The sequence below is a fragment of the Bombina bombina genome, chromosome 5, assembly GCF_027579735.1.
Source record: "Bombina bombina isolate aBomBom1 chromosome 5, aBomBom1.pri, whole genome shotgun sequence".
Lineage (NCBI taxonomy): Eukaryota > Metazoa > Chordata > Amphibia > Anura > Bombinatoridae > Bombina > Bombina bombina.
The window spans coordinates 459954287-459981679 of record NC_069503.1 but is presented as its reverse complement, the minus strand read 5'-3'; the positions used below and the strand labels follow the sequence as shown (position 1 = coordinate 459981679).

The 27393-nt window shown below is 38.5% G+C and overlaps 1 protein-coding gene across 1 annotated transcript in view; it reads left to right on the top strand.

Annotated features, from left to right (window-relative positions):
* The window catches only part of TMC2 (transmembrane channel like 2), a 212269-nt gene that overhangs the window by 110900 nt on the left and 73976 nt on the right, over positions 1-27393 (top strand). The window contains exons 8-9 of the mRNA XM_053715757.1: positions 6610-6757; positions 14704-14892. Of these exons, the coding sequence (XP_053571732.1) occupies positions 6610-6757; positions 14704-14892 (337 nt within the window). The remainder of the gene's footprint in view (positions 1-6609; positions 6758-14703; positions 14893-27393) is intronic.

Below are 27393 nucleotides of genomic sequence, written 5' to 3'. Positions count from 1 at the left end.
TTAAATAATCAAGGTTCATGGGTGGCCTTCAAGTGAAAAGGAAGCTTCCCTTTTATGATTGGTTGAAAACTGTATTAAATTGCTACATTTAGTTATTTTGAAATATTAGACAAAAGTGTTAAAAACTTGTTAAAGGGACATGAAACCGAAACATTTTCTTTTATGATTCCGAAAGAGCATGCAATTTTAAACAACTTTCTAATTTAGTTCTATAATAAATGTTTCCTTATTTTCTTGCTATCTTTTGTTGAAAAGCAGGGCCATAAGCCCAGGAGTCTGCTCATTTCTGGAGCACTATATGGCAGCGGTTTTGCTAGAATGGTATGCATATACAAGAGCACTAGATGGCAGCACTATTTCATGACATGTAGTGTTCCAGATGCCTACCTTGATATCTCTTCAACAAAGAATATAATGAAAACAAAGCAAATTTGATAATAGAAGTCAACTGGAAGCTTTTATAAAAATTGTATGCTCTGTCTAAATCACAAAACAACATTTTTGGGTTTCATATTCCTTTAAAATCATTGTAAAACTATGTATCAGAAAGTATACTAAAGAAACTATACTGGTAACATTGATTTGTATTGCTTCTGTTTTGGGGTTTTCTTTCATGTAAATGGCAAGAGTCCATGAGCTAGTGACGTATGGGATATACAATCCTACCAGGAGGGGCAAAGTTTCCCAAAACTCAAAATGCCTATAAATATACCCCCCACCACACCCACAATTCAGTTTTACAAACTTTGCCTCCTATGGAGGTGGTGAAGTAAGTTTGTGCTAGATTTCTACGTTGATATGCGCTTCTCAGCATGCTGAAGCCCGGTTCCTCTCAGAGTACAAGAATGTCAGAGGGATGTGAAGGGAGTATCACCTATTGTATCCAATGGTCTTCCTAACGGGGATCTATTTCATAGGTTCTCTGTTATCGGTCGTAGAGATTCATCTCCTACCTTCCTTTTCAGATCGACAATATACTCTTATATACCAATACCTCTACTGATTCTCGTTTCAGTACTGGTTTGGCTATCTACTTTATGTAGATGAGTGTCTTCTGGTAAGTATGTTTTCCTTTTATTTATGACACTCTCAGCTATGGTTTTGCACTTTATATGTGAAGTTCTAAATATATGTTTTATACTTATATTTGCCATGATTCAGGTTAATCAGTATATTTCTTTCTTACAGACTGTCAGTTTCATTTTGGGAAATGCATATGAAAAAATTATTTCTTACCTGAAAATGTTTCAAATTGACTTTCTTTCTAAATTGCGGGCTGTTAGGCTTGCGGGAGCGAAAAATGCTATAATTTATTGCGTCATTTTTGGTGCAAGACTTTTTTGGCGCCAAAATTACTTTTGTTGACGTAATGACGTAATTTCCGGCGTCTTAGTTGGCGCCAAGAGTTTTCACGTAGTTGCATCATCTATGACGCTCGTGTTTGTTGCAGACGTTTTTGGCACCAAAAAATATTTATCAGTTGTGGGCGTCATACTTGGCGCCAGATTTTTGACATTATTTAAGTCATTTTTTCTTTTTGCTTCTGGTTTCCAGAGGCTTATTCTGTTTGCATTTTTTCCCATATATGTTGTTTTTTCTATTACATATTGCAAGATGTCTCAATCTGACCCTGTCTCAGAATCTACTTCTGGAATGCTGCTGCCTGATGTCGGTTCTACCAAAGCTAAGTGCATTTGTTGTAAACTTGTGGTAACTGTTCCTCCGGCTGTAGTTTGTGTTAGTTGTCATGATAAACTTTCAAAAGCAGACAATATTTCCATTAGTAGTAATCCATTACCTATTTTTGTTCCTTCAACATCTAATGTTCAGAATATTCCTGTTAATGTGAGACAATTTGTTTCTAATTCTATTCAGAAGGCCCTGTCTGTTATACCACCTTCTAATAAAAGTAAAAGGTCTTTAAAAACTTCTCATAAATTCAATTAATTTTTAAATGACCAACAGCATTCTGATTTATCTATCTCTGATGAGGATCTATCTGGTTCAGAAGATTCTGCCTCAGATATTGACACTGACAAAACTTCATATTTATTTAAAATGGAGTATATTCGTTCTTTATTAAAAGAGGTGTTGATTGCATTAGATATGGAGGAGACTAGTCCTCTTGATATTTAAACCAGTAAACGTTTAAATTCAGTTTTTAAACCTCATGTAGTTATTTCAGAGGTTTTTCCAGTTCCTGATGCTATTTCAGATGTAATTTCTAGGGAATGGAATAGTTTGGGTACTTCATTTACTCCTTCTTCAAGGTTTAAGAAACTGTACCCATTGCCGACTGATAGATTGGAGTTTTGGGAAAAGATCCCCAAAGTTGATGGCTATCTCTACTCTTGCAAAGCGTACTACTATTCCTACGGCAGATAGTACTTTTTTTTAAAGATCCTTTAGATAGGAAGCTTGAATCTTATCTAAGGAAGGCTTATTTATGTTCAGGTCATCTTCTTAGGCCTGCTATTTCTTTGGCTGATGTTGCTGCGGCTTGAACTTTTTGGTTGGAAACTTTAGCGCAACAAGTACCATATCCTAATGTGTATAGCATTGTTAAGCTAATTCAACATGCTAATAATTTAATTTGTGATGCCATTTTTGATATCATTAGAATTGATGTCAGGTATATGTCTTTAGCTATTTTAGCTAGAAGAGCTTTATGGCTTAAATCTTGGAATACGGATATGATTTCTAAATCAAAGTTGCTATCTCTTTCTTTCCAAGGTAATAAATTATTTGGTTCTCAGTTGGATTCTATTATTTCAACTGTCACTGGGGGGGAAGGGAAATCTAAGGGTAAATTTAGGGCTGCTAACCATTTTCGTTCCTTTCGTCAGAATAAGAAACAGAAACCTCACCCTTCCCCTAAAGGAACGGTTTCCAATTGGAAGCCTTCTCCAGTCTGGAATAAATCCAAGCCTTTTACAAAATCAAAATCAGCCCCCAAGTCCGCATGAAGGTGCGGCCCTCATTCCAGCACAGCTGGTAGGGGGCAGACTAAGATTTTTCAAGGATGTTTGGATCAATTAAATCCAAAATCATTGAATCCAGAACATTGTTTCTCAAGGGTACAGAATAGGTTTCAAGGTAAGACCACCTGTGAGAAGTTTCTTTCACTCACACATTCCAGTAAACCCAGTAAAGGCTCAGGCTTTCCTGAAGTGTGTTTCAGACCTGGAGTTATCCGGGGTAATTGTGCCAGTTCCCTTTCCGGAATGGGGTCTGGGGTTTTATTCAAATCTGTTCATTGTTCCAAAGAAAGAGAATTCTTTCAGACCAGTTCTGGATCTAAAAATTTTGAATCGTTATGTAAGAATACCAACATTCAAAATGGTGACTATAAGGACTATTCTGCCTTTTGTTCAGCAAGGGCATTATATTTTCACAATAGACTTACAGGATGCATATCTTCATATTCCAATTCATCCAGATCACTATCAGTTCCTGAGATTCTCTTTTCTAGACAAGCATTTCCAATTTGTTGCTCTTCCTTTTGGCCTAGCAACCGCTCCAAGGATCTTTTCAAAGGTTCTCAGTGCCCTACTCTCTGTAATCAGAGAGCGGGGTATTGCGGTGTTTCCTTATTTAGACAATATCTTGGAACTTGCTCAGTCTTTACATTCTGCAGAATCTCACACGAATCAACTAGTGTTGTTTCTTCAAAAACATGGTTGGAGGATCAATTTACCAAAAAGTTCCTTGATTCCTCAGACAAGGGTAACCTTTTTAGGATTCCAAATATATTCAGTATCCATGACTTTGTCTCTAACAGACAAAAGATGTCTGAAATTGGTTTCAGCTTGTCGAAACCTTCGGTCTCAGTCATTCCCTTCAGTAGCTATGTGCATGGAGGTTTTAGGTCTCATGACTGCAGCATCGGACGCGATCCCCTTTGCTCGTTTTCACATGAGACCTCTTCAGCTCTGTATGCTGAGCCACTGGTGCAGGGATTATACAAAGTTATCACAATTAATATCCTTAAATCCCAATATTCGACTATCTCTGACTTGGTGGTTATATCACCATCGTTTAGTTCATGGGGCCTCTTTTGTTCATCCAACTTGGACTGTGATTACAACAGATGCAAGTCTTTCAGGTTGGGGAGCTGTCTGGGGATCTCTGACAGCGCAGGGGGTTTGGAAATCTCAAGAGGCGAGATTACCAATCAATATTTTGGAACTCCGTGCGATTCTCAGAGCTCTTCAGTTTTGCCCTCTTCTGAAGAGAGAACCGTTTATTTGTTTTCAGACAGACAATGTCACAACCGTGGCGTATGTCAATCATGAAGGTGGGACTCACAGTCCTCAAGCTATGAAAGAAGTATCTCGGATACTTGCATGGGTAGAATCCAGCTCCTGTCTAATCTCTGCGGTCCATATCCCAGGTATAGACAATTGGGAAGTGGATTATCTCAGTCACCAGACTTTACATCCGGGAGAATGGTCTTTTCACCCAGATGTGTTTCTTCAGATTGTTCAGATGTGGGGGCTTCCAGAAATAGATCTGATGGCTTCTCATCTAAACAGGAAACTTCCCAGGTATCTGTCCAGGTCCAGGGATCCTCAGGCGGAAGCAGTGGATGCGTTGTCACTTCCTTGGAATTATCAACCTGCTTATATCTTTCCGCCTCTAGTTCTTCTTCCAAGAGTGATTTCCAAAATCATAATGGAGCGTTCATTTGTACTGCTGGTGGCTCCAGCATGGCCACACAGGTTTTGGTATGCGGATCTTGTTCGGATGTCCAGTTGCCAACCTTGGCCACTTCTGTTAAGGCCAGACCTTCTATCTCAAGGTCCATTTTCCCATCAGGATCTCAAATCATTCAATTTGAAGGTATGGAGATTGAACGCCTAGTGCTTAGTCATAGAGGTTTCTCTGACTCAGTGATTAATACTATGTTGCAGGCTCACAAATCTGTGTCTAGAAAGATTTATTACCGAGTTTGGAAGACTTACATCTCATGGTGTTCTTCTCATATATTCTCTTGGCATTCTTTTAGAATTCCTAGAATTTTACAGTTTCTTCAGGATGGTTTGGATAAGGGTTTGTCTGCAAGTTCCTTGAAAGGACAAATCTCTGCTCTTTCTGTTCTGTTTCACAGAAACATTGCTAATCTTCCTGATATTCATTGTTTTGTACAGGCTTTGGTTCGTATCAAGCCTGTCATTAAGCCAATTTCTCCTCCTTGTCTTAAGTCTTAATTTGGTTTTGAGGGCTTTACAGGCTCCTCCGTTTGAGCCTATGCATTCTCTGAACACTAAATTACTTTCTTGGAAAGTATTGTTCCTTTTGGCCATCTCTTCTGCTAGAAGAGTTTCTGAATTATCTGCTCTTTCTTGTGAGTCTCCTTTTCTGATTTTTCATCAGGATAAGGCGGTTTTGCGGACTTCATTTAAATTTTTACCTAAAGTTGTGAATTCTAAAAACATTAGTAGAGAAATTGTTGTCCCTTCGTTGTGTCCTAATCCTAAGAATTCTCTGGAGAGATCTTTTCATTCTTTGGATGTGGTTAGAGCTTTGAAATATTATGTTGAAGCTACTAAAGATTTTAGAAAGACTTCTAGTCTATTTGTTATCTTTTCTGGTTCTAGGAAAGGTCAGAAGGCTTCTGCCATTTCTTTGGCGTCTTGGTTAAAGCTTTTGATTCATCATGCTTATTTAGAGTCGGGTAAATCCCCGCCTCAGAGGATTACGGCTCATTCTACTAGGTCAGTTTCTACTTCCTGGGCTTTTAGGAATGAAGCTTCTGTTGATAAGATTTGCAAAGCCGCAACTTGGTCTTCTTTGCATACTTTTACTAAATTCTACCATTTTGATGTTTTCTCTTCTTCAGAAGCAGTTTTTGGTAGAAAAGTACTTCAGGCAGCTGTTTCAGTTTGATTCTTCTGCTTATAATTTCAGTTTTTTTCATTATACAGATTAAAACTTTTGTTTTGGGTTGTGGATTCTTTTTTCAGCAGAATTGGCTGTCTTTATTTTTATCCCTCCCTCTCTAGTGACTCTTGCGTGGAGTTCCACATCTTGGGTATTTGCTATCCCATACGTCACTAGCTCATGGACTCTTGCCAATTACATGAAAGAGAACATCATTTATGTAAGAACTTACCTGATAAATTAATTTCTTTCATATTGGCAAGAGTCCATGAGGCCCACCCTTTTTTGTGGTGGTTATGATTTTTTTTGTATCAAGCACAATTATTCCAATTCCTTGTTGATGCTTTCGCTCCTTCTTATCACCCCACTTCTTGGCTATTCATTAAACTGAATTGTGGGTGTGGTGGGGGTGTATTTATAGGCATTTTGAGGTTTGGGAAACTTTGCCCCTCCTGGTAGGAATGTATATCCCATACGTCACTAGCTCATGGACTCTTGCCAATATGAAAGAAATGAATTTATCAGGAAAGTTCTTACATAAATTATGTTTTTTTGGGGGGGGATTGTAAATACCAGGTGCTGCCACTAGGGTATTTCAGTTCCTCATGGAGGTTCTGTTACTTTCTGCTGGAACCTGAGAATTTGACAATTGGCACTTTTTCTTATTACATTCTGCTGGTACTTTCCCTGAAACGTTTACATATATCCCATTCTTTTTGTTTGTAGAATGGCCAGCAATGCCAATGAAAGCACAGGCGACGGAGATGATGGGAATTATAATTTTAGCTTTAAAATGTTTACAAGTTGGGATTATCTGATTGGTAACCCAGAGACAGCAGATAATAAATTTGCCTCCATTACCACCAGTTTTAAGGTAAGATATACTGTAAATTTAAAGTACTTTACATTTGTTTACAAGAAGTGTGTCCAACTCTTGTTTGGATACTATGGGCCCAATTCTCTAAAGCTCTCTGGCCTGCTGAGATTCTATATGATGCCTCCCAGGGATTGTTTTAAAGGCAACTCATTAAGGAGAGTTTACTAACATACTTTATGTAAAGGAGAGACACTTACTTCACAATATAATGCTCAGCAACCTAAGCTGAAGATTTATTTTCATGCCTGAGAGCTTTTAAGAATCGAGACTTCTGTATTATATATTCTTGTGTATTGGTGAGTCAGATCACATAATAATAATGAAGGGATCACAAATAAATAAATAAAGAGAAGTTGAGAAAAGCAGAAGGCCCACATGCAAAGTAAATAGTGAAAAAAACAACAGGGAGAGGGCACTCATTTGTTCCTTGAGACATGCAATCTGATTGGTCATGGCTCCCTCTTACAGATTTTTAAAGAAAAAAGTTTGAGGATGGGATGGACAGTGTGGTTATTTTTAAAGGAAAAATATGTGTTAAAAAATGCCAACATTAAAACTGCAAGGTAGCAAGATCACATTGCCATGGGTGATGGAATATAATTAGATGTTCATAAGATCAATGTTTATTGTCCCTTTATTAAGGGAAAACTGGATGTAAATTCTACTACTACAAAAGCTTTATTTTTTACTAATCCTCTTGCTAACTTGTGATTGGTGTGCTAGTGGAAAGTTGTATATATAGTATACTAGAATTAGTAATACAAAAATAACATGCCATAACAATTTAGAGTATGTAATTTCTGCATTAGAATGCCCCTGTAAAACTGCTGTTAAATGTGTCAAATACATTTTTTTGTTTTGTTTCTTACCACAAAAAGATGATGATTTGTGAGCTCTTGTGATCACAATTATTATATATCTGTTAGATTTGTGTCTCCCCAATTCATCTTTTTGAACTTAAATAACATCTCGGATTGATTCTACTTTATAGACATATACTTTAAAATATCAATTGTGATACTTATTTCAACCTTAAAGGGAGAGTATACTGTAAAATAGTTTTTCCCTTAATGTGTTTACAATTGCTTTTTTTACCAACTGCAGAGTAAAAAATGTATGAAAATTAGCTTTTTAAGGTTTATTTCTGTATATTAAAGCTCTGATTTTGTGTTTAAAGCCACAGCCTAATAAAATAGGTTGAGCTTGTAGGTATAATCCGATCTCATTACTGTATCACATTGTGCACATATACCTGCTTCTTTATCTTATATCTGTCCTTAAAACAATCACCAATACTTTGAGAGAACAATGGAAAATCAACATTTTATTACTTTATCTCTGCTATATTGCACTGGGAGTGTAATTTCTACTGTTGGCTGTGTTTACAAAGCTTATCTATAGCTGGTACGCGCGGCCACAAACTTTCAGAATAGGTGGGGATACCACATGCTAAATTAACAATTTCAAATGCCAATATAAGGGTAAAGGAGCTACTTGTAAACAATTTAATACACTCCAGCAGTTAAAGTGGATCATTGGGAACAAATTAAAGGGGAGAACATTTTTGAGTAAACTGTCCCTTTAAAGGGACAGTCAAGTCCAAAACAAACTTTCATGATTCAAATAGGGCATGTCATTTTAAACAACTTTCCAATTTACTTTTATCACCAATTTTGCTTTGTTCTCGTGGTATTCTTAGTTGAAAGCTAAACCTAATTTCTTAGACCTTAAAGGCCGCCTCTAATCGGACAGCATTTGGACAGTTTTTCAACACTAGAGGGCATTAGTTCATGTGTTTCACATAAATAACATTGAGCTCACGCACATGAATTTACCGAGGAGTGAGCACTGATTGGCTAAAATACAAGTCTGTCAAATTAACTGAAATAAGGGGGCAGTCTGCAGAGGCTTAGATACAAGGTAATTACAGAGGTAAAACGTGTATTATTATAACTGTGTTAGTTATGCAAAACTGGGGAATGGGTAATAAAGGGATTATCTATCTTTTTAAACAAAAAAAATTCTGGTGTTGACTGTCCCTTTAAATACAGGCTAAAATCTCTTGAAATCGTTAAAGGGACATAATTAGAGTGGCAGGCTTACTACTCATCAAGCTATTGTATTTCCTCTGTGGTTATAGCTTAAACTCTTTACTCTTGCTTAGTGAAGCTCCAAATCTTCACAGTACGCGCCAACATCTTTAACCTAAAGTATTCTTGCACCCTGTGATAGAAGGGGTGAATATTGACAGATCAGTGACGTTAGCTTTTTGACAAGTCATATCGTGCACTTTAGTTTAGCGTGCACAATACAGACCAGGAGCTGTACATTTTTGAGGACTTTTTTTATATTTGTTATATAACTTTTAAACCGTGTTAAAATGTAAAGCTTCTGCATATCCAAAGTTTCCCCAAATGCAAGGTATACCTGTCAAAGAGCCCTTGATCTGTTTATGCGCACCCCTTCTGTCACAGGATGCAAAAACACGTGTGCTCCAAGATGGCACCACCCAGTACGAAGCTGTGGAGCTTCACAAACCAGCACCTGTAATGGGTTAAAATAAGCTGACAGCTTTGAAGATAACTGCTGGCACTGAAGGCAAAACAATATTATGGTGAGTAGTAACCATGCTATGGTATTTAATATAGTTCTAAACTGTTAAACATTTGATCTATAACTCACAGATTGGCTTTAGATTCTCCCAACCCTATTTGTTAGTGGCCAATCAAGCAATGAGTAGTTGAGTAAAAATACATACAGAAAGAGAATGCCTTACTGGGAACAAACAACAGCTCAGAAGCTTATTCTACAGCAAGTTACCACCCCGGAGCAGCCTCTTTTAGCCTAATTGTGTTTTTCACAGAGAAGAACTTTCCTGAAGTATATCAGTCTGATCCCACCCCAAAATACCAGGCAATCTTCCTCTGAACAAAGAACATGACAACCCCAGCTGATAATGTTGGCCTTCATTTGGGCCTCTTCAGTAATGTGTAATCATATTCCTCTAAGCACAATGGGCAAGGAGTCCACGTCTGGTTTCCCCATCACCCTTAGGGAGATTTCCCATGTAAAGATCTCCTGTTATAGAATGCACAGAACTCATTAAGGCACCATTGTTCAACTTCAAGAACTTTTTATTAACTGAAGATAACACACCAATTTCACTGTTATACCTCATGCTTGTCCCTAGTGTTAGAATAAATGAACTGCAGCAAATATAAACAGCAACAACTGGAACAAACCATTATGATATATTCATTACATCTCCCTTCTTAAAAATAAATAAAAAATAAAACAATATATATTGGATATAAAGGAATATAAATGTAAAAAAAAAAACAAAAAAAAAACAAGCACAAAAACAAACAAACAAAGCACACAGTTATGTAGTGTCATAGTCTTCCCAATACTTTGGCTTGATTCTCCGTCCATATCTTGAGAATCTACTGGGTGGTTCAACTTGTGCTGTTTCTGTTGTGCTAGGAAGAATCACATTGGAGCTGTGATCAGAGAGTTGTGCGGTTGGTGTTGTACTCAGTAATTGTCCCTCCTGTATGTCCACATGTGAAGCATCAGTTGAGCTTAGAGTCTCATTTATATCACTATGTGACATCCTTGGTGGTACATGAAGCACTGCATCTGGAATATTTGTAACTCCTGTATTCGTACCTCTGTTATGACGCAGATGTACTCTGTTGCGCCGGTAATCTTTGCCATTCTCGGTGCGGACAATGTATGAGCGTGGTGCACTTGTTACTTTGGTTACCATGCAGGTTTCCACCTTCCTTCTAAATTTTGCATCCTTACCCTATCGCCAAGCTCACAAGGTTTTAGAAATTTAGACCCACGATCATAGTACTGTTTCTGCCTGTTTTTTAATGTTTCCACTCACTGTTTAACCATTGCAGGATTCTGTACTTTGGAGGCAAGTTGTGTAGGTGTTGAAGGCAAAACTGATTTCAAACGTCTACTCATTAGTAATTGTGAAGGTGATGCAATTCCATCTATTGGGGTGTTACGGTAGTTTAGAATACACAGGTATGGATCTTGATTAGTTTGGGCTGCTTTTTCCAAAATGTTCTTTGCAATTTGTACATATTTTTCAGCTAAGCCATTTGACTGTGGGTAATGTGGGCTGGACAATGTGTGTTTGAAACCCCATTCTTTTGCAAAGTTTGCAAATTCTATTGAGGAGTACTGCGGACCATTATCTGATATTAACTCATCACATATGCCATGTCTTGCCAAGACAGATTTAATGACATTTATTACTGCACTAGACTTAGTGTCTCTTAGTTGAACTATTTCAAAGTAACGACTGTAGTAGTCTACCATTATAAGATAGTTGTTATGGTTCCATGTAAATAGGTCTGATGCAATTCTTTGCCAAGCTCTCTCTGGCTGTACTCTTGTTACCATTGGCTCCTTTTGGTTTGCTCTTTTATTTTCTTGACATGTTGCACAACTATTGACCATGTCTTCAATCTGTGAATTCATTCCAGGCCAATATAAGAGATCCCTAGCACGTCTTTTACACAAGGCTATTCCAAAATGCCCTATATGCAGTTTTCTTATTATTTCTTTCCTGAGCTCCGGGGGAACCACAATTCTCTCCCCTTTAAATACAATCCCATCAATTATTGACAGTTCTTTTCTTACATTCCAGTAAGGTTTTAAGTCAACATTCACTTTGGCTTTTGAGTTTGGCCATCCTTCCTGTATTATTGTAATCAAATTGGCCATAGTTGCATCCCTTTCTGTTGCTAGCTGTATTTCTTTAAGTTTCTCATCAGTAGCAGGTAATTGTGAAAGTACAGAGTGCACATGCTCTTCCAAGTCCCTTTCCTCTCTTTCGTCTTGTCCAGGCTTAAATGTCCTTGAAAGCATATCAGCTACTGGAATTCTATTGCCAGGTACATATACTACATGCATATCATATTTTTGTATTCTTAGGATCATTCTTTGCAGCCTTGGTGGAGGGGACACAAGTGGTTTTTCCATGATGCTCATAAGTGGTTTATGATCAGTCTCAACTGTGATTTTCTGCCCATAGATGTATTGATGAAACTTTTCACAACCAATTACAATGGCCAGCATTTCTTTTTCTATTTGGGCATAGTTGCATTGCGTAGGAGTCATTGATCTGGAAGCATATGCAACAGGCCTGCCTTCCTGCATGAGGACTGCTCCTAAACCGAACTGAGAGGCATCAACCTGTATTGTTACCTTCTTCTTGGGGTCAAAATATTGTAATCCAGTTTCTGAGGAACGCACAATAAGACCTTTGACATCTTCAAAAACATTATTTATTGAGTCATTCCAGCTCCATAGTGCATCCTTTTGGAGTAGTTCTCTTAGTGGAGCTGTAGCTTCTGCTAGTCCAGGAACAAACCTTGACAGATAATTAAACATACCCAGAATGGTTTCTAATTCCTTCTTAGAGGAAGGAGGATCCAGATGTTGTATTGCTGCTATTTTCTCTGGGTCTGCTTTTAGCCCATCTTGTGACAGAATATGACGAAAATATTTAACTTGGGTAACACCAATTTGCATTTTACCTGGGTTTAACTTCATGTTTCTCTCTCGACACCGTTCCAATAGTGCACACAGATTTTGATCATGTTCTTTTCGTGTAGATCCATATACCAGAAGATCATCTATGATTACATCTACACCATGAAGGCCTTCAATGGTTTCATGTGCTTTTTTCTGAAATATTTCTTGTGCTGAGGCAATACCAAAGGGAACTCTAGTAAAGCGCCATCTTCCAAATGGTGAATTAAAAGTGGTGAGCCTGCTGCTCTGTTCATCTAATTTGAGCTGCCAATATCCTGACTGAGCATCTAATACACTGAAGAATTTTGCATGTGCTAACTTGTGTGTGATGTCATCTAGAGTTGGTAAACTGTAGTGTTCTCGCATGATTTCTCTGTTTAAATCTCTTGGATCAATGCATATTCTTAAAGCACCTGAGTTTTTCTTTTCTACTGCAACCATTGAACTCACCCACTCAGTGGGCTCATCTACTTTTTTCAGCACTCCTAAATTTACCATGCGATCCAGTTCCTCTTTGAGTTTGTCTTTTATGGCAATTGGGATCGTTCTTGGTGAATGAATTACTGGATGTGCATCTGGTTTTAGTTTAATGCTGCATTCACCAGGCAAACAACCTAGCCCTTGAAACACATCTGAAAATAGTTCCTCAACTTGTTGCTTAGATAAACCTTTGTTATACTGATCAACAGGCATGACTATTTTTATAAGATTTAGCTGTTTGCAGGAACTTAACCCTAAAACAGGCTTTGCTGGGGTGTCTATAACATAAAATTCCAAATTAAGTTTTTTGTTTTGTAACATGCATTGATATGAGCACTTTCCTAGTACATGCAGCCGGTGTCCTCCATAACCAACAAGTTTGGACAGACCAGACTTTTCAAGCTCACATATGTTTGCCAGCTTGTTATAATATGTGCTAGCAGGAATGCAATTTACTTGTGCACCTGTATCAATCTTGAATTTAATTGGTATGTTTTGTGTGCTCACAAGAATCTCAACATATACTTCATCTTGTTCTACATTTGTTTTATCCACCATAGCTAGAAATATTGTACTTTGATCAATGTCACTATCAGTTTAATTTTCATCTTGCTTCACTTGATTCACTGACTTCCTATACTTTATAGTGTTGTTTCTGCACACCCTGGCAAAATGGTTGTTTTTCTGACATTTGTAGCATATTTTTCCCTGTGCTGGACACTGTGTATTCTTAGTGTGTTTTGTACCACATTTAGTACAGCTTCTGTAAAGAGTTTGCTCTGCACAATCCTGCAGGTTATTTGCTTTTCTGCTATGAAACAGATTACTTTAACTTTTCCTTTGCACCATGTGTAAGACTTCTGTGTTACTATGAATTAACTGCCTGTGAGTTCTAGATGTCTCATATGCTTTAGCTATTTTTACAGCAGAGTTTATGGTTAGATCCTCTTCTAGCAGTAATTTTTCCTGTACTTCTCTAGAATTTGATCCCATCACAATTCTATCTTTTATCATATCATCACAGTCCTGAAAGGCACAGTCTTTAGCTATGAGATGTAGCTGTGTGACCCACTCATCTATAGATTCTGTTTTACCCTGATGTCTTTCATAAAACACTTTTCTCTGTACAGTTATGTTTTTCTTAGGATTACAGTATGCCTCAAATTTCTCAAATAACACATTGGGAACCTTTTTACCTTCAGCAGATATAGCTCCACTTGCACTCCATGATCTGCAAATATCTCTGCCTTTCTCTCCAATGCAAATGAGAAACTGTGCAGCCTTCTGCTCCTGTGTCCACTTGTCAGCATCAGGGGCAGCAAATAATAATTCCATGAGCTCTCTCCATCTTGTCCAGTGCTCAGATACATTGCCTTTATCAAAGTCCATAGGAGGCACTTGTTGTCTGCTTGCAGCCATGACAATTAAACTGAAATAAATCTGTTTACTTCTGACACCATGTAAAGATCTCCTGTTATAGAATGCACAGAACTCATTAAGGCACCATTGTTCAACTTCAAGAACTTTTTATTAACTGAAGATAACACACCCATTTCACTGTTATACCTCATGCTTGTCCCTAGTGTTAGAATATATGAACTGCAGCAAATATAAACAGCAACAACTGGAACAAACCATTATGATATATTCATTACACCCCTGGGTCATAATACAAATGCATACAGAAAGAGAAGTGCTCTACTAGGAATGAACAACAGCTCAGTAGCTTGTTCTACGGCAAGTCGCCACTTAGCAGCAGCCTCTTTTAGCCCAGTTGTGTTTTTCACAGAGGAGAACTTTCCTGCAGTGTATCAGTATAAGGCACACAAAAATAAAAGTTGTCAATTATTTTTATAGACCATAATTTTGCTAAGATGGCTAATGCCATTTTTATTTTCCTCCCACAGGAATCAATTGTAGATGAAGAAGAAAGCCACAAAGATGAAAATATCCATCTTACAAGATTCCTCAGGGTTCTGGCCAACTTGATGATAATATGTTGCTTGTGCGGAAGTGGCTATCTTATTTACTTTGTAGTCAAACGTTCTCAAACATTTTCAAAAATGCAGAATGTGGGATGGTATGAAAGGAATGAGGTAATGTAAATTTGTCAGTCACTGTTATATAGTAGGATAAATTCACTTAGGACTTTCTCCAGACTTTCCAATTATTGCAGCCTCTTCAGTCTTTCAGTTTGCTAAGTTAACATTTAAAGTGAATGTCAATTTTGATGCTAAAGTGCCCGGTTTTCAAAAATTCAATTAAAAACGGGGGCACTTTAATTCATCAAAATTTACATTTCACTCCTGCTGAGAAAAAAAACTTACCTTTTAATCTTCACAGCAGCTCCAGCTTCCTCTGGTTGTTGCAAGCCATTTCTGATGTCAGAAATGATGGATAGGTCATCCTCCAATCATGGCTTCCCCCCCGGGGGAATCAGTGTCTGATTCAACACTGTGATTAGAGGATGCCGGAATCCTTATTTTAGACCCAAGTAGAGGCATTGCGACGGGTGGTGGAAGCTGGAGCTGCTGTGAAGATTAAAAGGTAATTTTTTTTCTCAACAGGAGTGAAATGTAAATTTTGATTAATTAAAGTGCCCATGTTTTTTTTTTTTTTTAAACCAAAAAAGCTTTATTGAGTGACCAGTGTTAAAAGACAAACAGTGAGAAAGTAGATGCATCATTAAGACAAACATTACAGAGATATCATCTTGAATATATAATGCAGTGCAAACATATCTCTAATTGTGCTTAAAAAACATATTTCAGGTACACAGGTCACATTTAATTGCATAGTATGATACAGCATAGCTGTACAGTATATCTGTTGGTCAAGTTATAGAAACATTCATAGGTATGAGGTCATACCTTTTATAAGTGAGAAAAGGTGAGAGAAAGCAAGAAGAGGCGTCGAAAGGAGTAGAGGAGAAAGAGGAGGGTAGTTAGGGATTGGGGGAAAAAAAAAATTGGGGGGGGAGGGGTGGTGTAGGGGTGAGGGGAGAGGTGGGGATGGGCATTATGAGTGATCTATTTTCAGAGTCGGGATAATTCCAAGGTTATCATCCCCATGCTTCCCCAATCATTTTTCCCCTCGTTAATAGCTTATCATGTACATCACCAGGACACAGCACTTCATATCAGTCGAATTGGTTTAGGTCCCATTAGGCTTTCAGACAATTTTGCCCTCCCAGATCATTAACATATGTTCATGTAGTACAAGTTTTCCAGTCTTGAGGTAGTGGTACCTCTCCAGATCAAGCAGGTCTTTGACTCCATTTTTCCATTCATTCAAGTCTGGCACATTGACAGACTTCCAGTACTTCGGGATTAAGCTTTTAGCTCCGTTTAGCATTACTAGAAACAACTTACGTTTCGCTTCCACTGCTATCTTGGGGAGAGCATGGTATATCAAATTGTTTGGGTTTGGAGGCAATATGATCCCAAGAAGCCGGCTACACTCGGCGAACATTCTTGTCCAAAATTCCTGTATACGTGGACATGTCCACCAGATGTGCATTATTGAGCCGGTTTCCCCACAGCCTCTCCAGCAATCTCCGCTCATTTGTGGGTAAATTTTACTTAACCTCTGTGGAGTTAGATACCACCGGTTTAGGAATTTAAAGTGCATTTCCTGTAATCTCATCGAGACTGAAGCTGTTTTGGCTGTATTAAAAATCTGCAACCAATCCTTTGAGGCTATGTCTAAATTAAGATCTGCACTCCATGCTTTTGTATAGGAAGGTATGTGCTCATCACTGCTTGTGAGCAATAGTTTATAAAGGCGAGATATCAGGTGGCCAGGTGTTTGAGTCACTGTGCAAATATGTTCCAGTAATGTTTTTTCTCTCGTGAAGAGGGATTTGTCTTTGTGTCCATTCACATAATGGTGAAACTGTGCTACCCTAAACCAAGAGAAGAACAGCCAGGTATCCCACTCTTTTAGCTTATCTTGGGTCAGTATCTTGCCTTGGTGAAAAGCATTAGATATAGCAGCATCTGCCAGAGTGTATGCGTTTTTCTGTGGTTGTATTCTATTTGCTAAGGCATTTTCTGGGTTATCGAATATCGGGGTTACCGGGGACGGGACGGATGAGATGCGTCTGTCTCGTTTGATCAATGAGTCCCATGTACAGTACACATCTTTTAATAAGGGGTATTGTTTGATCAGAGGTGTTCGATTCTCTGCTGATATCCAAGCAAAGGTGCCTATATTTCCCCTTTGCAGAAGCGTTCGGTCCAATTCTACCCAGGCTTTATCTGGTTTGTTGTGACACCAATGTACCAATCTCTGGACCATTATTGCTTGGAAGTAAGCCTTTAGTAAAGGGACTCCCGCCCCTCCCCTATCTCTGGGTAGATACATTGTTTCCTTCCGGATTCTAGGTTTTATATCTTTCCAGATATATGTCTCCATTTCTGACTGGATCTGGTGGATAAAAGGTAATGCCATTGCGAGAGGAAGTGCCTGCATGATATATAGGATCCTGGGTAGGACGTTCATTTTGACCGCATGGATACGACCCATCCACGAGATGGATTTGTTACTCCATCTGGTCATATCAGCTGTCACTGAATCTCTAATTAGCTTATAATTCATATCCACCATGCCAGAGATCATCGGGGTCAGGAATATCCCGAGGTATTTTAAGCGATGTTTCGCCACACTTAGTGGGCATTTATCACAAGCTCCCTCAAAGGTATCCGTTGGTATGGTTATGTTCATGACCAAATGCTGCAAACTCCGTCAATAGGGCTGGAAGCGAGATGGATACATCCGACAACGTTACTAGAACGTCGTCCGCATACATGGCCAACTTATGTTCTTTATTATCTACAACCAGTCCCCTTATGTCAGAGTTACTGCGAACTCTGCAGGCTAGAGTTTCGATTACTAGGGCGAATAACAGGGGTGACAGTGGACACCCCTTCCTCGTTCCATTAGAGATCCTGAAAGGCCTTGAGAGCATACCATTAACACGCACTTTAGCGCTCGGTGTTGAGTATAACGCAAAGATTGTATTTATAATGCCATTGCCAAATCCCAGTTTTGCCAAAGTGTGTCGCATAAACAACCAACCTACCCGATCAAATGCTTTCTCAGCATCCATAGACACAAGTGCCAACGGAGCTGAGTGAAGGTCTGCATAAGAAATTAGCTGCAGTACTCTAAGGGTATTATCCCGAGCTTCTCTGCCCGGAACAAATCCCACTTGATCCGTAGAGATCAGTTGTGGTAGTAGTTTAGCAAGGCGGTTGGCTATCATTTTTGCTAGGATTTTTACATCCGAATTAAGGAGTGAAATAGGCCTGTAGCTGCTGGGCAGATTCTCAGGCTTCGGAGGTTTATGTATAACTGAGATATGTGCTTCAAGCAAAGAGCTTGGGAGGATGGGATTTTCTGACAATTGGTTAAATACTGTTAGTAAGTGTGGTACTAATCTATCCCGAAATGTTTTGTAGTAACGCATGCCAAAGCCATCTGGCCCAGGACTTTTGCCTCCTGGGAGGAGCTTAATTGCTCGCTGGATCTCTTCTATCGTGAACGGTGCTTCAAGTTGCTCTGTTTCTTCCCGAGACATGCATGGCATATCTATACTCTGCAGGTAGTTTAAGATATTTCTTTCCTGGGTAGTACCGGGAATTTGGTCTTGTTCTGCTGGCTCCTCTGTACGTAGATTGTATAAGGTTTCATAGAAGTTACAGAACGTGTCTGCTACAGCAGGCCCTTCTCGGTGTGTATCACCGTGGTGGTCCTTGACTTCATAGACATAAGTCCTAAGTCGTTGGCGGGCCAGAGCTCGTGTAAGGAATTTCCCTGCCCTGTTGCTCTGTTCGAAGTAATGTTGTCGGAGCCTCAGGGCTTTAATTTGCTGCTCCTTCTGGAGGTGTTGCAATAGAGCCGATCTAGCTTCTTTAAGATCAGCCTGTGCTGCTATGTCAGTCGGCCTTTCTTTATGTTCAGCTTCGGCATGTGTCACTTTCTCAAGTAGCGCATTGTAGCGGAATTTCTGCTCTCGGCGGAGCGCTGATACATGTCTAATCAGTTCTCCTCTTAAAACACATTTATGTGCTTCCCAGACTGTCGTTTCAGATTGGTCGCCTCCTGAGTTATTGTGAAAGTTCTCATCAATGGTGTTATCCAATTTCTGTCTTAGTAGGGGCTCATCTAGCAGGGACTCATCCAGGCGCCATATAAATGGAGTGATCGGCATCTCAGGCCATTTGACGGTACACCTCACCGGGGCATGATCAGACCAAGTGATCTGACCTATACTGCTGCCTGTAATGCTGGAGAGTCCCGTAGAGTCAGTAAAAATGTAATCGATTCTGGTGTATTTCCCGTGGGGATGGGAGTAAAAGGAGTAGTTTTTAGTATTAGGATGCATTGTGCGCCAGACATCATGAAGAACCAGATCTCTCAAATATCTAGCTATCTGTTTGACCACCTTGTGTCTAGCGCTGGATAGTCCGTCTGATGTATCCAGCCTGGGGCAGAACGAAACATTAAAATCGCCACTTAAAAAGAGTATTCCCTTTTGGGTCTCTAGAATTTCGTTCATTAACTTTCTAAAGAAAGTATCTTGTGCTGTGTTTGGAAAGTATGCATTGACAAGAGTCAAATATCTGCCATACAAGGTGCCAATTAAAATCAAGTATCTGCCCTCTGGGTCTCTTATGGTCTGCTCCATCCGGAAAGGCACCCCCGCTCGAAAGAGGATCCCCACCCCATTTTTTTTGATGGGGCTGGAAGCAAAATAAGCCGTTGGGAATTGTTTATTATACCATTTAGGTTCTCTAAATTTAGAGAAGTGCATCTCCTGGAGGCACACAACATCACCCCCCATTCTATGTAAGTCTCTAGTGACGATCGATCTTTTTCCGGAGCTATTAAATCCCTTAACATTTATAGTGACCAAATCTAAGGTGTGTTCCCTCATGCTCTTCATCGTGTTAGTTGGTGACCTAAAGCTGCTCAAGTCAAGAGAAGTGGGGGGGAGAGAGGAAGAGGAAAAAGAAAAAAAAAAAAAGGGGGGGGGAGGGAGGAGTAATGGGAAGGGTAGAGGGTAGATGAAGATGAAGATTCGAGGGGAGGAAAAAGGGAAAGGTGGAGAGAGTAAGTGGTTAAATGAAGGAAAAACTAGTTTATAGAGATGACCTTATGCGGTCTGTTTAGAAAGCAAGCAGGAAAAAGGGAGAGGAAAAACAGGCAAAAAGAGAAGAAATAGAGTTCTGCAATGTATGAGGAATTATATCACAGGTTAAATAAACGTAAGAGGAGAGAGGAAAGGAAAAGGAAAGAAAAAAGGGTAGAGTAGAAAAGTAGAGAGAATGACTGTAAAGTCGAACTCTATCCAACTAGAATTGGGATAGACAAACAGCAGGGGTATTGACCCCTACACTCTCAGCAAACGAATTATTCTTATTAACATTGTGAATTGTAGGCAAACATAGCATTCAATATACATAACTTATATCATTAACTTTATTTAACTCAGCAACTTATCTATTTTTAGTTATATTTTATGTATGTGTGGCTGACTCAAAGATGTACTACACTGTTCTATGGGGCTGCATTTAGTGCCAGTTAGCGGCATAGAGTGACTTGTCTAAGTACGTGAGATAACAGGCATTATGGTGTACTTTGGCTCAGTTTAAGAAGACCTTGGTGGAACATCAGGGCTCTTAATGACTCTGTCATGTAGTTATATAATAACATCTCTGTAGGGTCTAATGTGTCTTGTTATAGGATGAAGGCACTTAGTGAGTATGAGCATGCCGCTTTAAGTTTGTGGTCAATGCCTGCGTGAAGAGGCTAAAATCTAAGGGCGGCTATGCGAGTTTCTGAAGTAGGCGTGCACCCTATGATTCTATTATCTCCATTATCATATGACAGTTTGGTTTTAACAGTGGCTATATATGTATTTATACAGTGGTAAATTCCAAGGGGCATAAAATCGGTACTACCATCATATTGTCTATTTCATCTATCCACCGAGTATATCTATAGCCAGCATTTGAGCTGTTGGTGCATCCAGTCATATCCGAGTGTAATTAAGACTATCCTTGTGTCTGGGGCTAGTGTCTAAGTATGAGTTCAGCCACAGCATTCTTTGTTTCAGTGGTGCTACCACCGGAATAAATCTAAAACATAAACCATCACTAACGCTTAATAGATGAGTAAAGGTTAAATTTCAATGTACTTAACTGACATATAATAGGGAATATGTTTACATTATAAGCTATCATGTACAAACAACCAGAGATAATCTAGCAAAAACAGCAACAGTGTGTATCTCATTTCTGAAGCTTATAGCACAGGATCTGCTAATACTGTACTGTCCCAATAATATCTAGTTCAGTGGTGTATTGGATTTGTCCATCTTTCTCCTATAAATGTCAGGAGTGTTAAATTATTCCTGTATAGTGCATCAGGTGGTTTTAAACAACAGATTCCAATGTTTATAGATAGACATAACTGCAATAAATAGATCTTGTGACTGCAAGGCCTTCAAAAGCAGACCTCGAACATAAGTCATAAGCAAGTAAAACAGTATATATTCAAATACTTAGCTGTCCTGTGAGAAAGGCATAGTCTTGGATGTGGCATCTGCCGCCTCCAAATCTCTGGAGACTCAGCAGTTCTATCAAGGTGCTGGTGGTGTGACTCCCCTGTAAGGAGGCGACAGACTCAAGGGAGCCCTCTGCCATGAGGGCCCTCCAATTCTCTACGATTTTCTCTCATGGGTAGTGGCTCTGCTGCAGGGCCCAGCGGCCTGATTTGAGTTCCAAGAGCTTGATTGAAGGCTGGAAGATCAGCTATCGTGCGGTATGTAGCTGTGGTTCCATCCTTAGATGCTATTAGACAGGTCGGGAAGCCCCATCTGTAAGGGATCCTGTGATCTTTGAGGCCTAGCGTGATGAAGCGCATCTTTCTTCGCTTTTGCAGGGTAGCAGGGCATAAATCTGTGTATATTTGAATCTCTACTCCTTCATGCATTAATGGTTGTTGGTTTCTGGCATGCCGGATTATATCTTCCCTATCCCTGTAGGATAAGAGCTTAACAATAATGTCTCTGGGAGGTGCCCTTGCTGGTGGTTTTGGCCTTAAGGCTCTGTGGGCCCTTTCAACATGTATGTCATCCTCCCCAGGGCTGTCTTTGATGCATTTGAAGAGTCTCTGTATATAGTCGTTTATTTCTGTTGGGGCTACAGTTTCCGGGACACCCCTAATCCTTAGATTGTTCCGACGACTCCTATTTTCTAGGTCCTCAATCCTTTCATTTAAGTTGAGGATGGTAGCGTCCTGTAATTGCACACAACTGGCGTTTTGTTGCACATCTGAGCGCAGTGCTTCTTGCGATTCCTCTACTAATGTGACCCTATGATCAATATTAGCGATATCCTTTTTGAGTTCCCCAAACATATTTTTCATTTCTAGGATGGCTGCTTTTATGTCATTTTTAGAAGACAAATGTCTGATATCTTCTTTCGTGACATATCCAGAGTGTCTAGGGTCACAGTTAGAATGATGGACAGTATCCTGAGTGTTAGACAGGTCTGAGGGGTCTTTTTGTGAACCCTGCCCTGAGTCTGTTGAAATTAAATAGTTTTCCATCCTTGCCGATTGTAAGGCTTTTTGTGGTTTAGGCCCTCTTTTAGTTGCGAGTAATAAAAAAAGTTTGAGAACCGAAGCAATCTTATGTTCTGAGTTAGTGGGTCTTATTTATATGTGAAGCAAAGCTATTTGCTATGTTTAGCCTTATGCTGAGAGTGTATGGGTATCAGAGCACTTTCAGTGTGCAGCCATCAGCATTCGTGGCCAGGCTCCGTCCCCTAAAGTGCCCATGTTTTTAATCGAATTTTTAAAAACCGGGCACTTTAGCATCAAAATTGACATTCACTTTAAAGTACATTTATAGATGCTCACAGACTTGTTCATTCTTTGGTGAATGGACTCCATAGAATAAAGTAGGACCTCTCAGAACACACTAAGAAAGGAGCTAAACATATAATTCATCACTGTAGGAACATTTTCATTAAGGTTGGCATCACCTGACACTGTATAAATCACATAATTTGACATACATTCAAGTTAAAGGGACACCTTGCAAATAGAAGATATTTCTGTTATCTTTCTGTAGAATAATGTATTCACAAAGGCTAAACAGTTTCTAAACAAATGAACACCTTGTTCACTGCAATAGATTTTAAACAGTAAATTCCCACCCACCACTTACCTGATTTTAGGGAGCCAATCAGGACTTTTTACTGGAGTAGACAAGATTAGCCACAATATTTGCAAAAAACTACATTATTTTGTAGTTCATTTTATGATAACCTATGCTGAGGCCAAATGGAGACAGGTATGTTGCAGGGTTGGTATTGCAGTGTGCACTTCCAGTTCTAAGAGTTAGAAAACCTACAATATTGAGATTTAAATTATATGAAAAGCAGGCAAAATACATAATGAAAGTATATTTCAAAGTTGTTTTACATTACATAATTAAACATTTTAAATTACAGTCTCAAGGTGCTTACTGTCCCTTTACCCCCCCCCCCCCCCCCATTGCATTTTATTTTGTAAGACTTTACTTTATTGCAATAGCAGATTTATGAGTGTGGCAAATCTCACCAAATATAGTGAATTTACAAACTCAGAGATTGACTAAAATAGTGTATAGTACGATAGTGTCATTTATTAAAGTGAGGGTAAACTTTAGCTAATCAAATCTCATATATGTAATCTTTGCCAATAAAAAAGTATATGTGTACCTTTTTTTTTTAGTCTATCCATGAAAAGAGTTAAATCTGTGCCTATAGTAATGTTTCTATTACAATATTGTGCTGGACCACTGGGATGAAATTTTTTTTTATGACAATTCCAATAAACATCCAATCAGTGAGTGTGTCATATGACACTCTTGAAATCCAGCCATTTGAAAGCCCCTAGGAAGCCTATGTAATAAGTGGGTGGAACTGCTTTCTATCTCACAGCCAAGCCAAAAGAGAAAATGAAGGGGGCAGAGGAAAAGAAGATACCAAGTAGGATTATAAATCTTGTATTATAAAATAATATACAATAAAAAATATAAAATAAAAAAGTATGTGTTTTCCTTGTACACTAATATATTTTTTCATTACAACATTCTTATAGTCTGACATTTATCAACACTTTAAGATCGACTTGTTATTTGCAATACCATCATCTAAAACCTAATAGAAAAAGTTACAAATTTCCTTAAAAGTTTGAGTACATTATTAAAAGAGTAAAATTTAAAAAAATGAACTCTTCTATTATATTTTTCTTATGGAAGGGAAAAAAAAACAGGAATCAGTCTTAGGAAAGTCTACTCCTCATATTTAAAAGATGGACTTGGACTTCATGACATTAGATATTATAATTGAGTAATCTTGATAAAAACTGCAGTTGAATGGCTTTTGCATATGGAGAAATCGATGCCTTTGCAGTTAGAAAGGGCAGTTATGGAACCAATCAATTTAATATATCTGCTTCATTTTAACTATAATACTTATATGAATATTTTCTTTAAAGACATTGTAACAGCTTGGAAAAAGTTTTATAGGATAATAGGTTTATTATATACTTATTCAATATGGCTCAAATTAAAGGGAAACCTGAATTTTCCAGTAGGTAATGGGACTTAAAGGGACACTCAAATCAAAGTAAACTATATGATTCAGAAAGAGAATGTAGTTTTAAGACACTTTCTAATTTACTTCCATTATCAAATTGTGCACAGTCTTTTTATATTCACACTTTCAGGGGAACAAGATCCTACTGAGCATGTGCACAGGCTCACAGGGTATACATATACTAGTCTGTGATTGGCTGATGTCTGTCACATGATAAAAGGGGCCGGCAAAATGGGAGAAAAAAATAATTTGTCAGAAAAACATCTACTGTTTATTTGAAATTCAGACTAGGGGCGCGATCCGATATACGGCGTAGTTTGCGGCACAAGCGAGAGAACCCCCGCCGCCCATAGTTTCAGCTCGCAACTCGAGCTATCCTATAAACTCCGCTGGCAGTTGCTAAAGTGCCGTAAGTCGGATAAACCAGCAATGTCCAGAAATCTGCGTAAGTACAAATTTCTGGAGTCGCCAGTGACTTACGGCACTTTAGAAACTGCCGGCGCCTACAAAACCTGACTAAAGTCTAAATCTCCCGTACTGTCTAACACGCCTCCCCCAAGTAATCCCGACACGTCTAACCCTCTCTCCGCTATCCCCCCTCACTATCCTAACAATAAAAAATGTATTAACCCCTAAACCGCCGCTCCCGGACCCGCCGTCAGCTATATTAAATCTATAGCCCCCTAAAGTGAGCCCTAACACCGCCGCCATCTATGTTACCTACCCCCTAATGTGAGCTCCTACCCCGCCGCCAGCTATATTAAACTATATTAACCAGTATCTAATCCCCCTACCCCGCCGCCAGCTATAGTATCTATATTAACCCCTAATCTAATCCCCCTAAAATAATTTTCTCTATTACCAGCCCTTAAAAGGGCCTTTTGCGGGTTTTGCCCAAAAAGTAAACAGCTCTTTTGCCCTATAACCTGCCCTCCCTATACCTCCGCCACCTATATTAATAGTATTAACCCCTAATGTAAGCCCCTTACACCACCATCTATATTAAAATTATTAACCCCTAATTTAATCTACCTACCCCGCCGCCAGCTATATTATCTATATTAACCCTAAGTATATTATATATACCATAAAGTGTGACCGCACCACCCTTTCTAGTTAGTGTGCTCAGGCACGGGATAAAGTCCGGTCAAAGACTGAATAATAATACAAAATTTCAAAAATCCCAGCCACTGAGTCTTAGAGTCAAAAAGTTTTATTCTTCAACAAAAGATATGATCAAAATTGATCTTTCACAAAAAGCAATCATGAGTATCAAGGAAACATCAGGTGTAAGTTCACTCAAATCCACACATAATATAGTTATTACTTTATATATATTTACTATATGAACCCTAATTATATTAGGGTTAATATAGTTAATATAGTTACTATAGTATTTATATTAACTATATTAACTCTATCTAACCCTAACACCCCTAACTAAATTCTTATTAAATAAATCTAATTCATATTATAAACTAAAATATTCCTATTTAAATCTAAATACTTACCTATAAAATAAACCCTAAGATAGCTACAATATAATTAATAATTACATTGTAGCTATTTTAGGGTTTATATTTATTTTACAGGTAAATTGTTAATTATTTTAACTAGGTATAATAGCTATTAAATAGTTATTAACTATTTAATAGCTACCTAGTTAAAATAATTACCCAATTACCTGTAAAATAAATCCTAACCTAAGTTACAAATACACCTACACTATCAATAAATTAAATAAACTACAAATATCTATCTAAAAATACAATTAAATAAACTAAACTAAATTACAAAAAAAAACCCACTAAATTACAAAAAAAAAAAAAAGATTACATCAATTTTAAGCTAATTACACCTATTCTAAGCCCCTTAATAAAATAATAAAGCCCCCCAAAATAAAAAATTCCCTACCCTATTCTAAATTATAAAATACCCAGCTCTGTACCAGCCCTTAAAAGGGCTTTTTGCGGGGTATTTACCCCAAGTTGAAAGCTCTTTTGCCTGTAAAAAAAAGAACACAACACCCCCCCAACATTACAACCCACCACCCACATACCCCTATTCTAAACCCACCCAAACCCCCCTTAAAAAAACCTAACACTACCCCCTGAAGATCTCCCTACCTTGTCTTCACCCAACCGGGCCGAACTCCTCATCCGATCCGGGCGATGTCTTTATCCAAGCGGCAAAGAAGAAGTCTTCATAATTTTATTATTGAACAACAACCATGTTCTCAATGAACCCAAAAAAATCATTAATATCAAAGCTGAATAGTTTTGGAAGTAGTTTTTAGTTTGTTTTTAGTTATAGCTATTTTAGGGGGATATCTGTGTGTGCAGGTGACTATTACTCTGCATAATTATTAGGCAACTTAACAAAAAACAAATATATACCCATTTCAATTATTTATTTTTACCAGTGAAACCAATATAACATCTCAACATTCACAAATATACATTTCTGACATTCAAAAACAAAACAAAAACAAATCAGTGACCAATATAGCCACCTTTCTTTGCAAGGACACTCAAAAGCCTGCCATCCATGGATTCTGTCAGTGTTTTGATCTGTTCACCATCAACATTGCGTGCAGCAGCAACCACAGCCTCCCAGACACTGTTCAGAGAGGTGTACTGTTTTCCCTCCTTGTAAATCTCACATTTGATGATGGACCACAGGTTCTCAATGGGGTTCAGATCAGGTGAACAAGGAGGCCATGTCATTAGATTTTCTTCTTTTATACCCTTTCTTGCCAGCCACACTGTGGAGTACTTGGATGCGTGTGATGGAGTATTGTCCTGCATGAAAATCATGTTTTTCTTGAAGGATGCAGACTTTTTCCTGTACCACTGCTTGAAGAAGGTGTCTTCCAGAAACTGGCAGTAGGACTGGGAGTTGAGCTTGACTCCATCCTCAACCCGAAAAGGCCCCACAAGC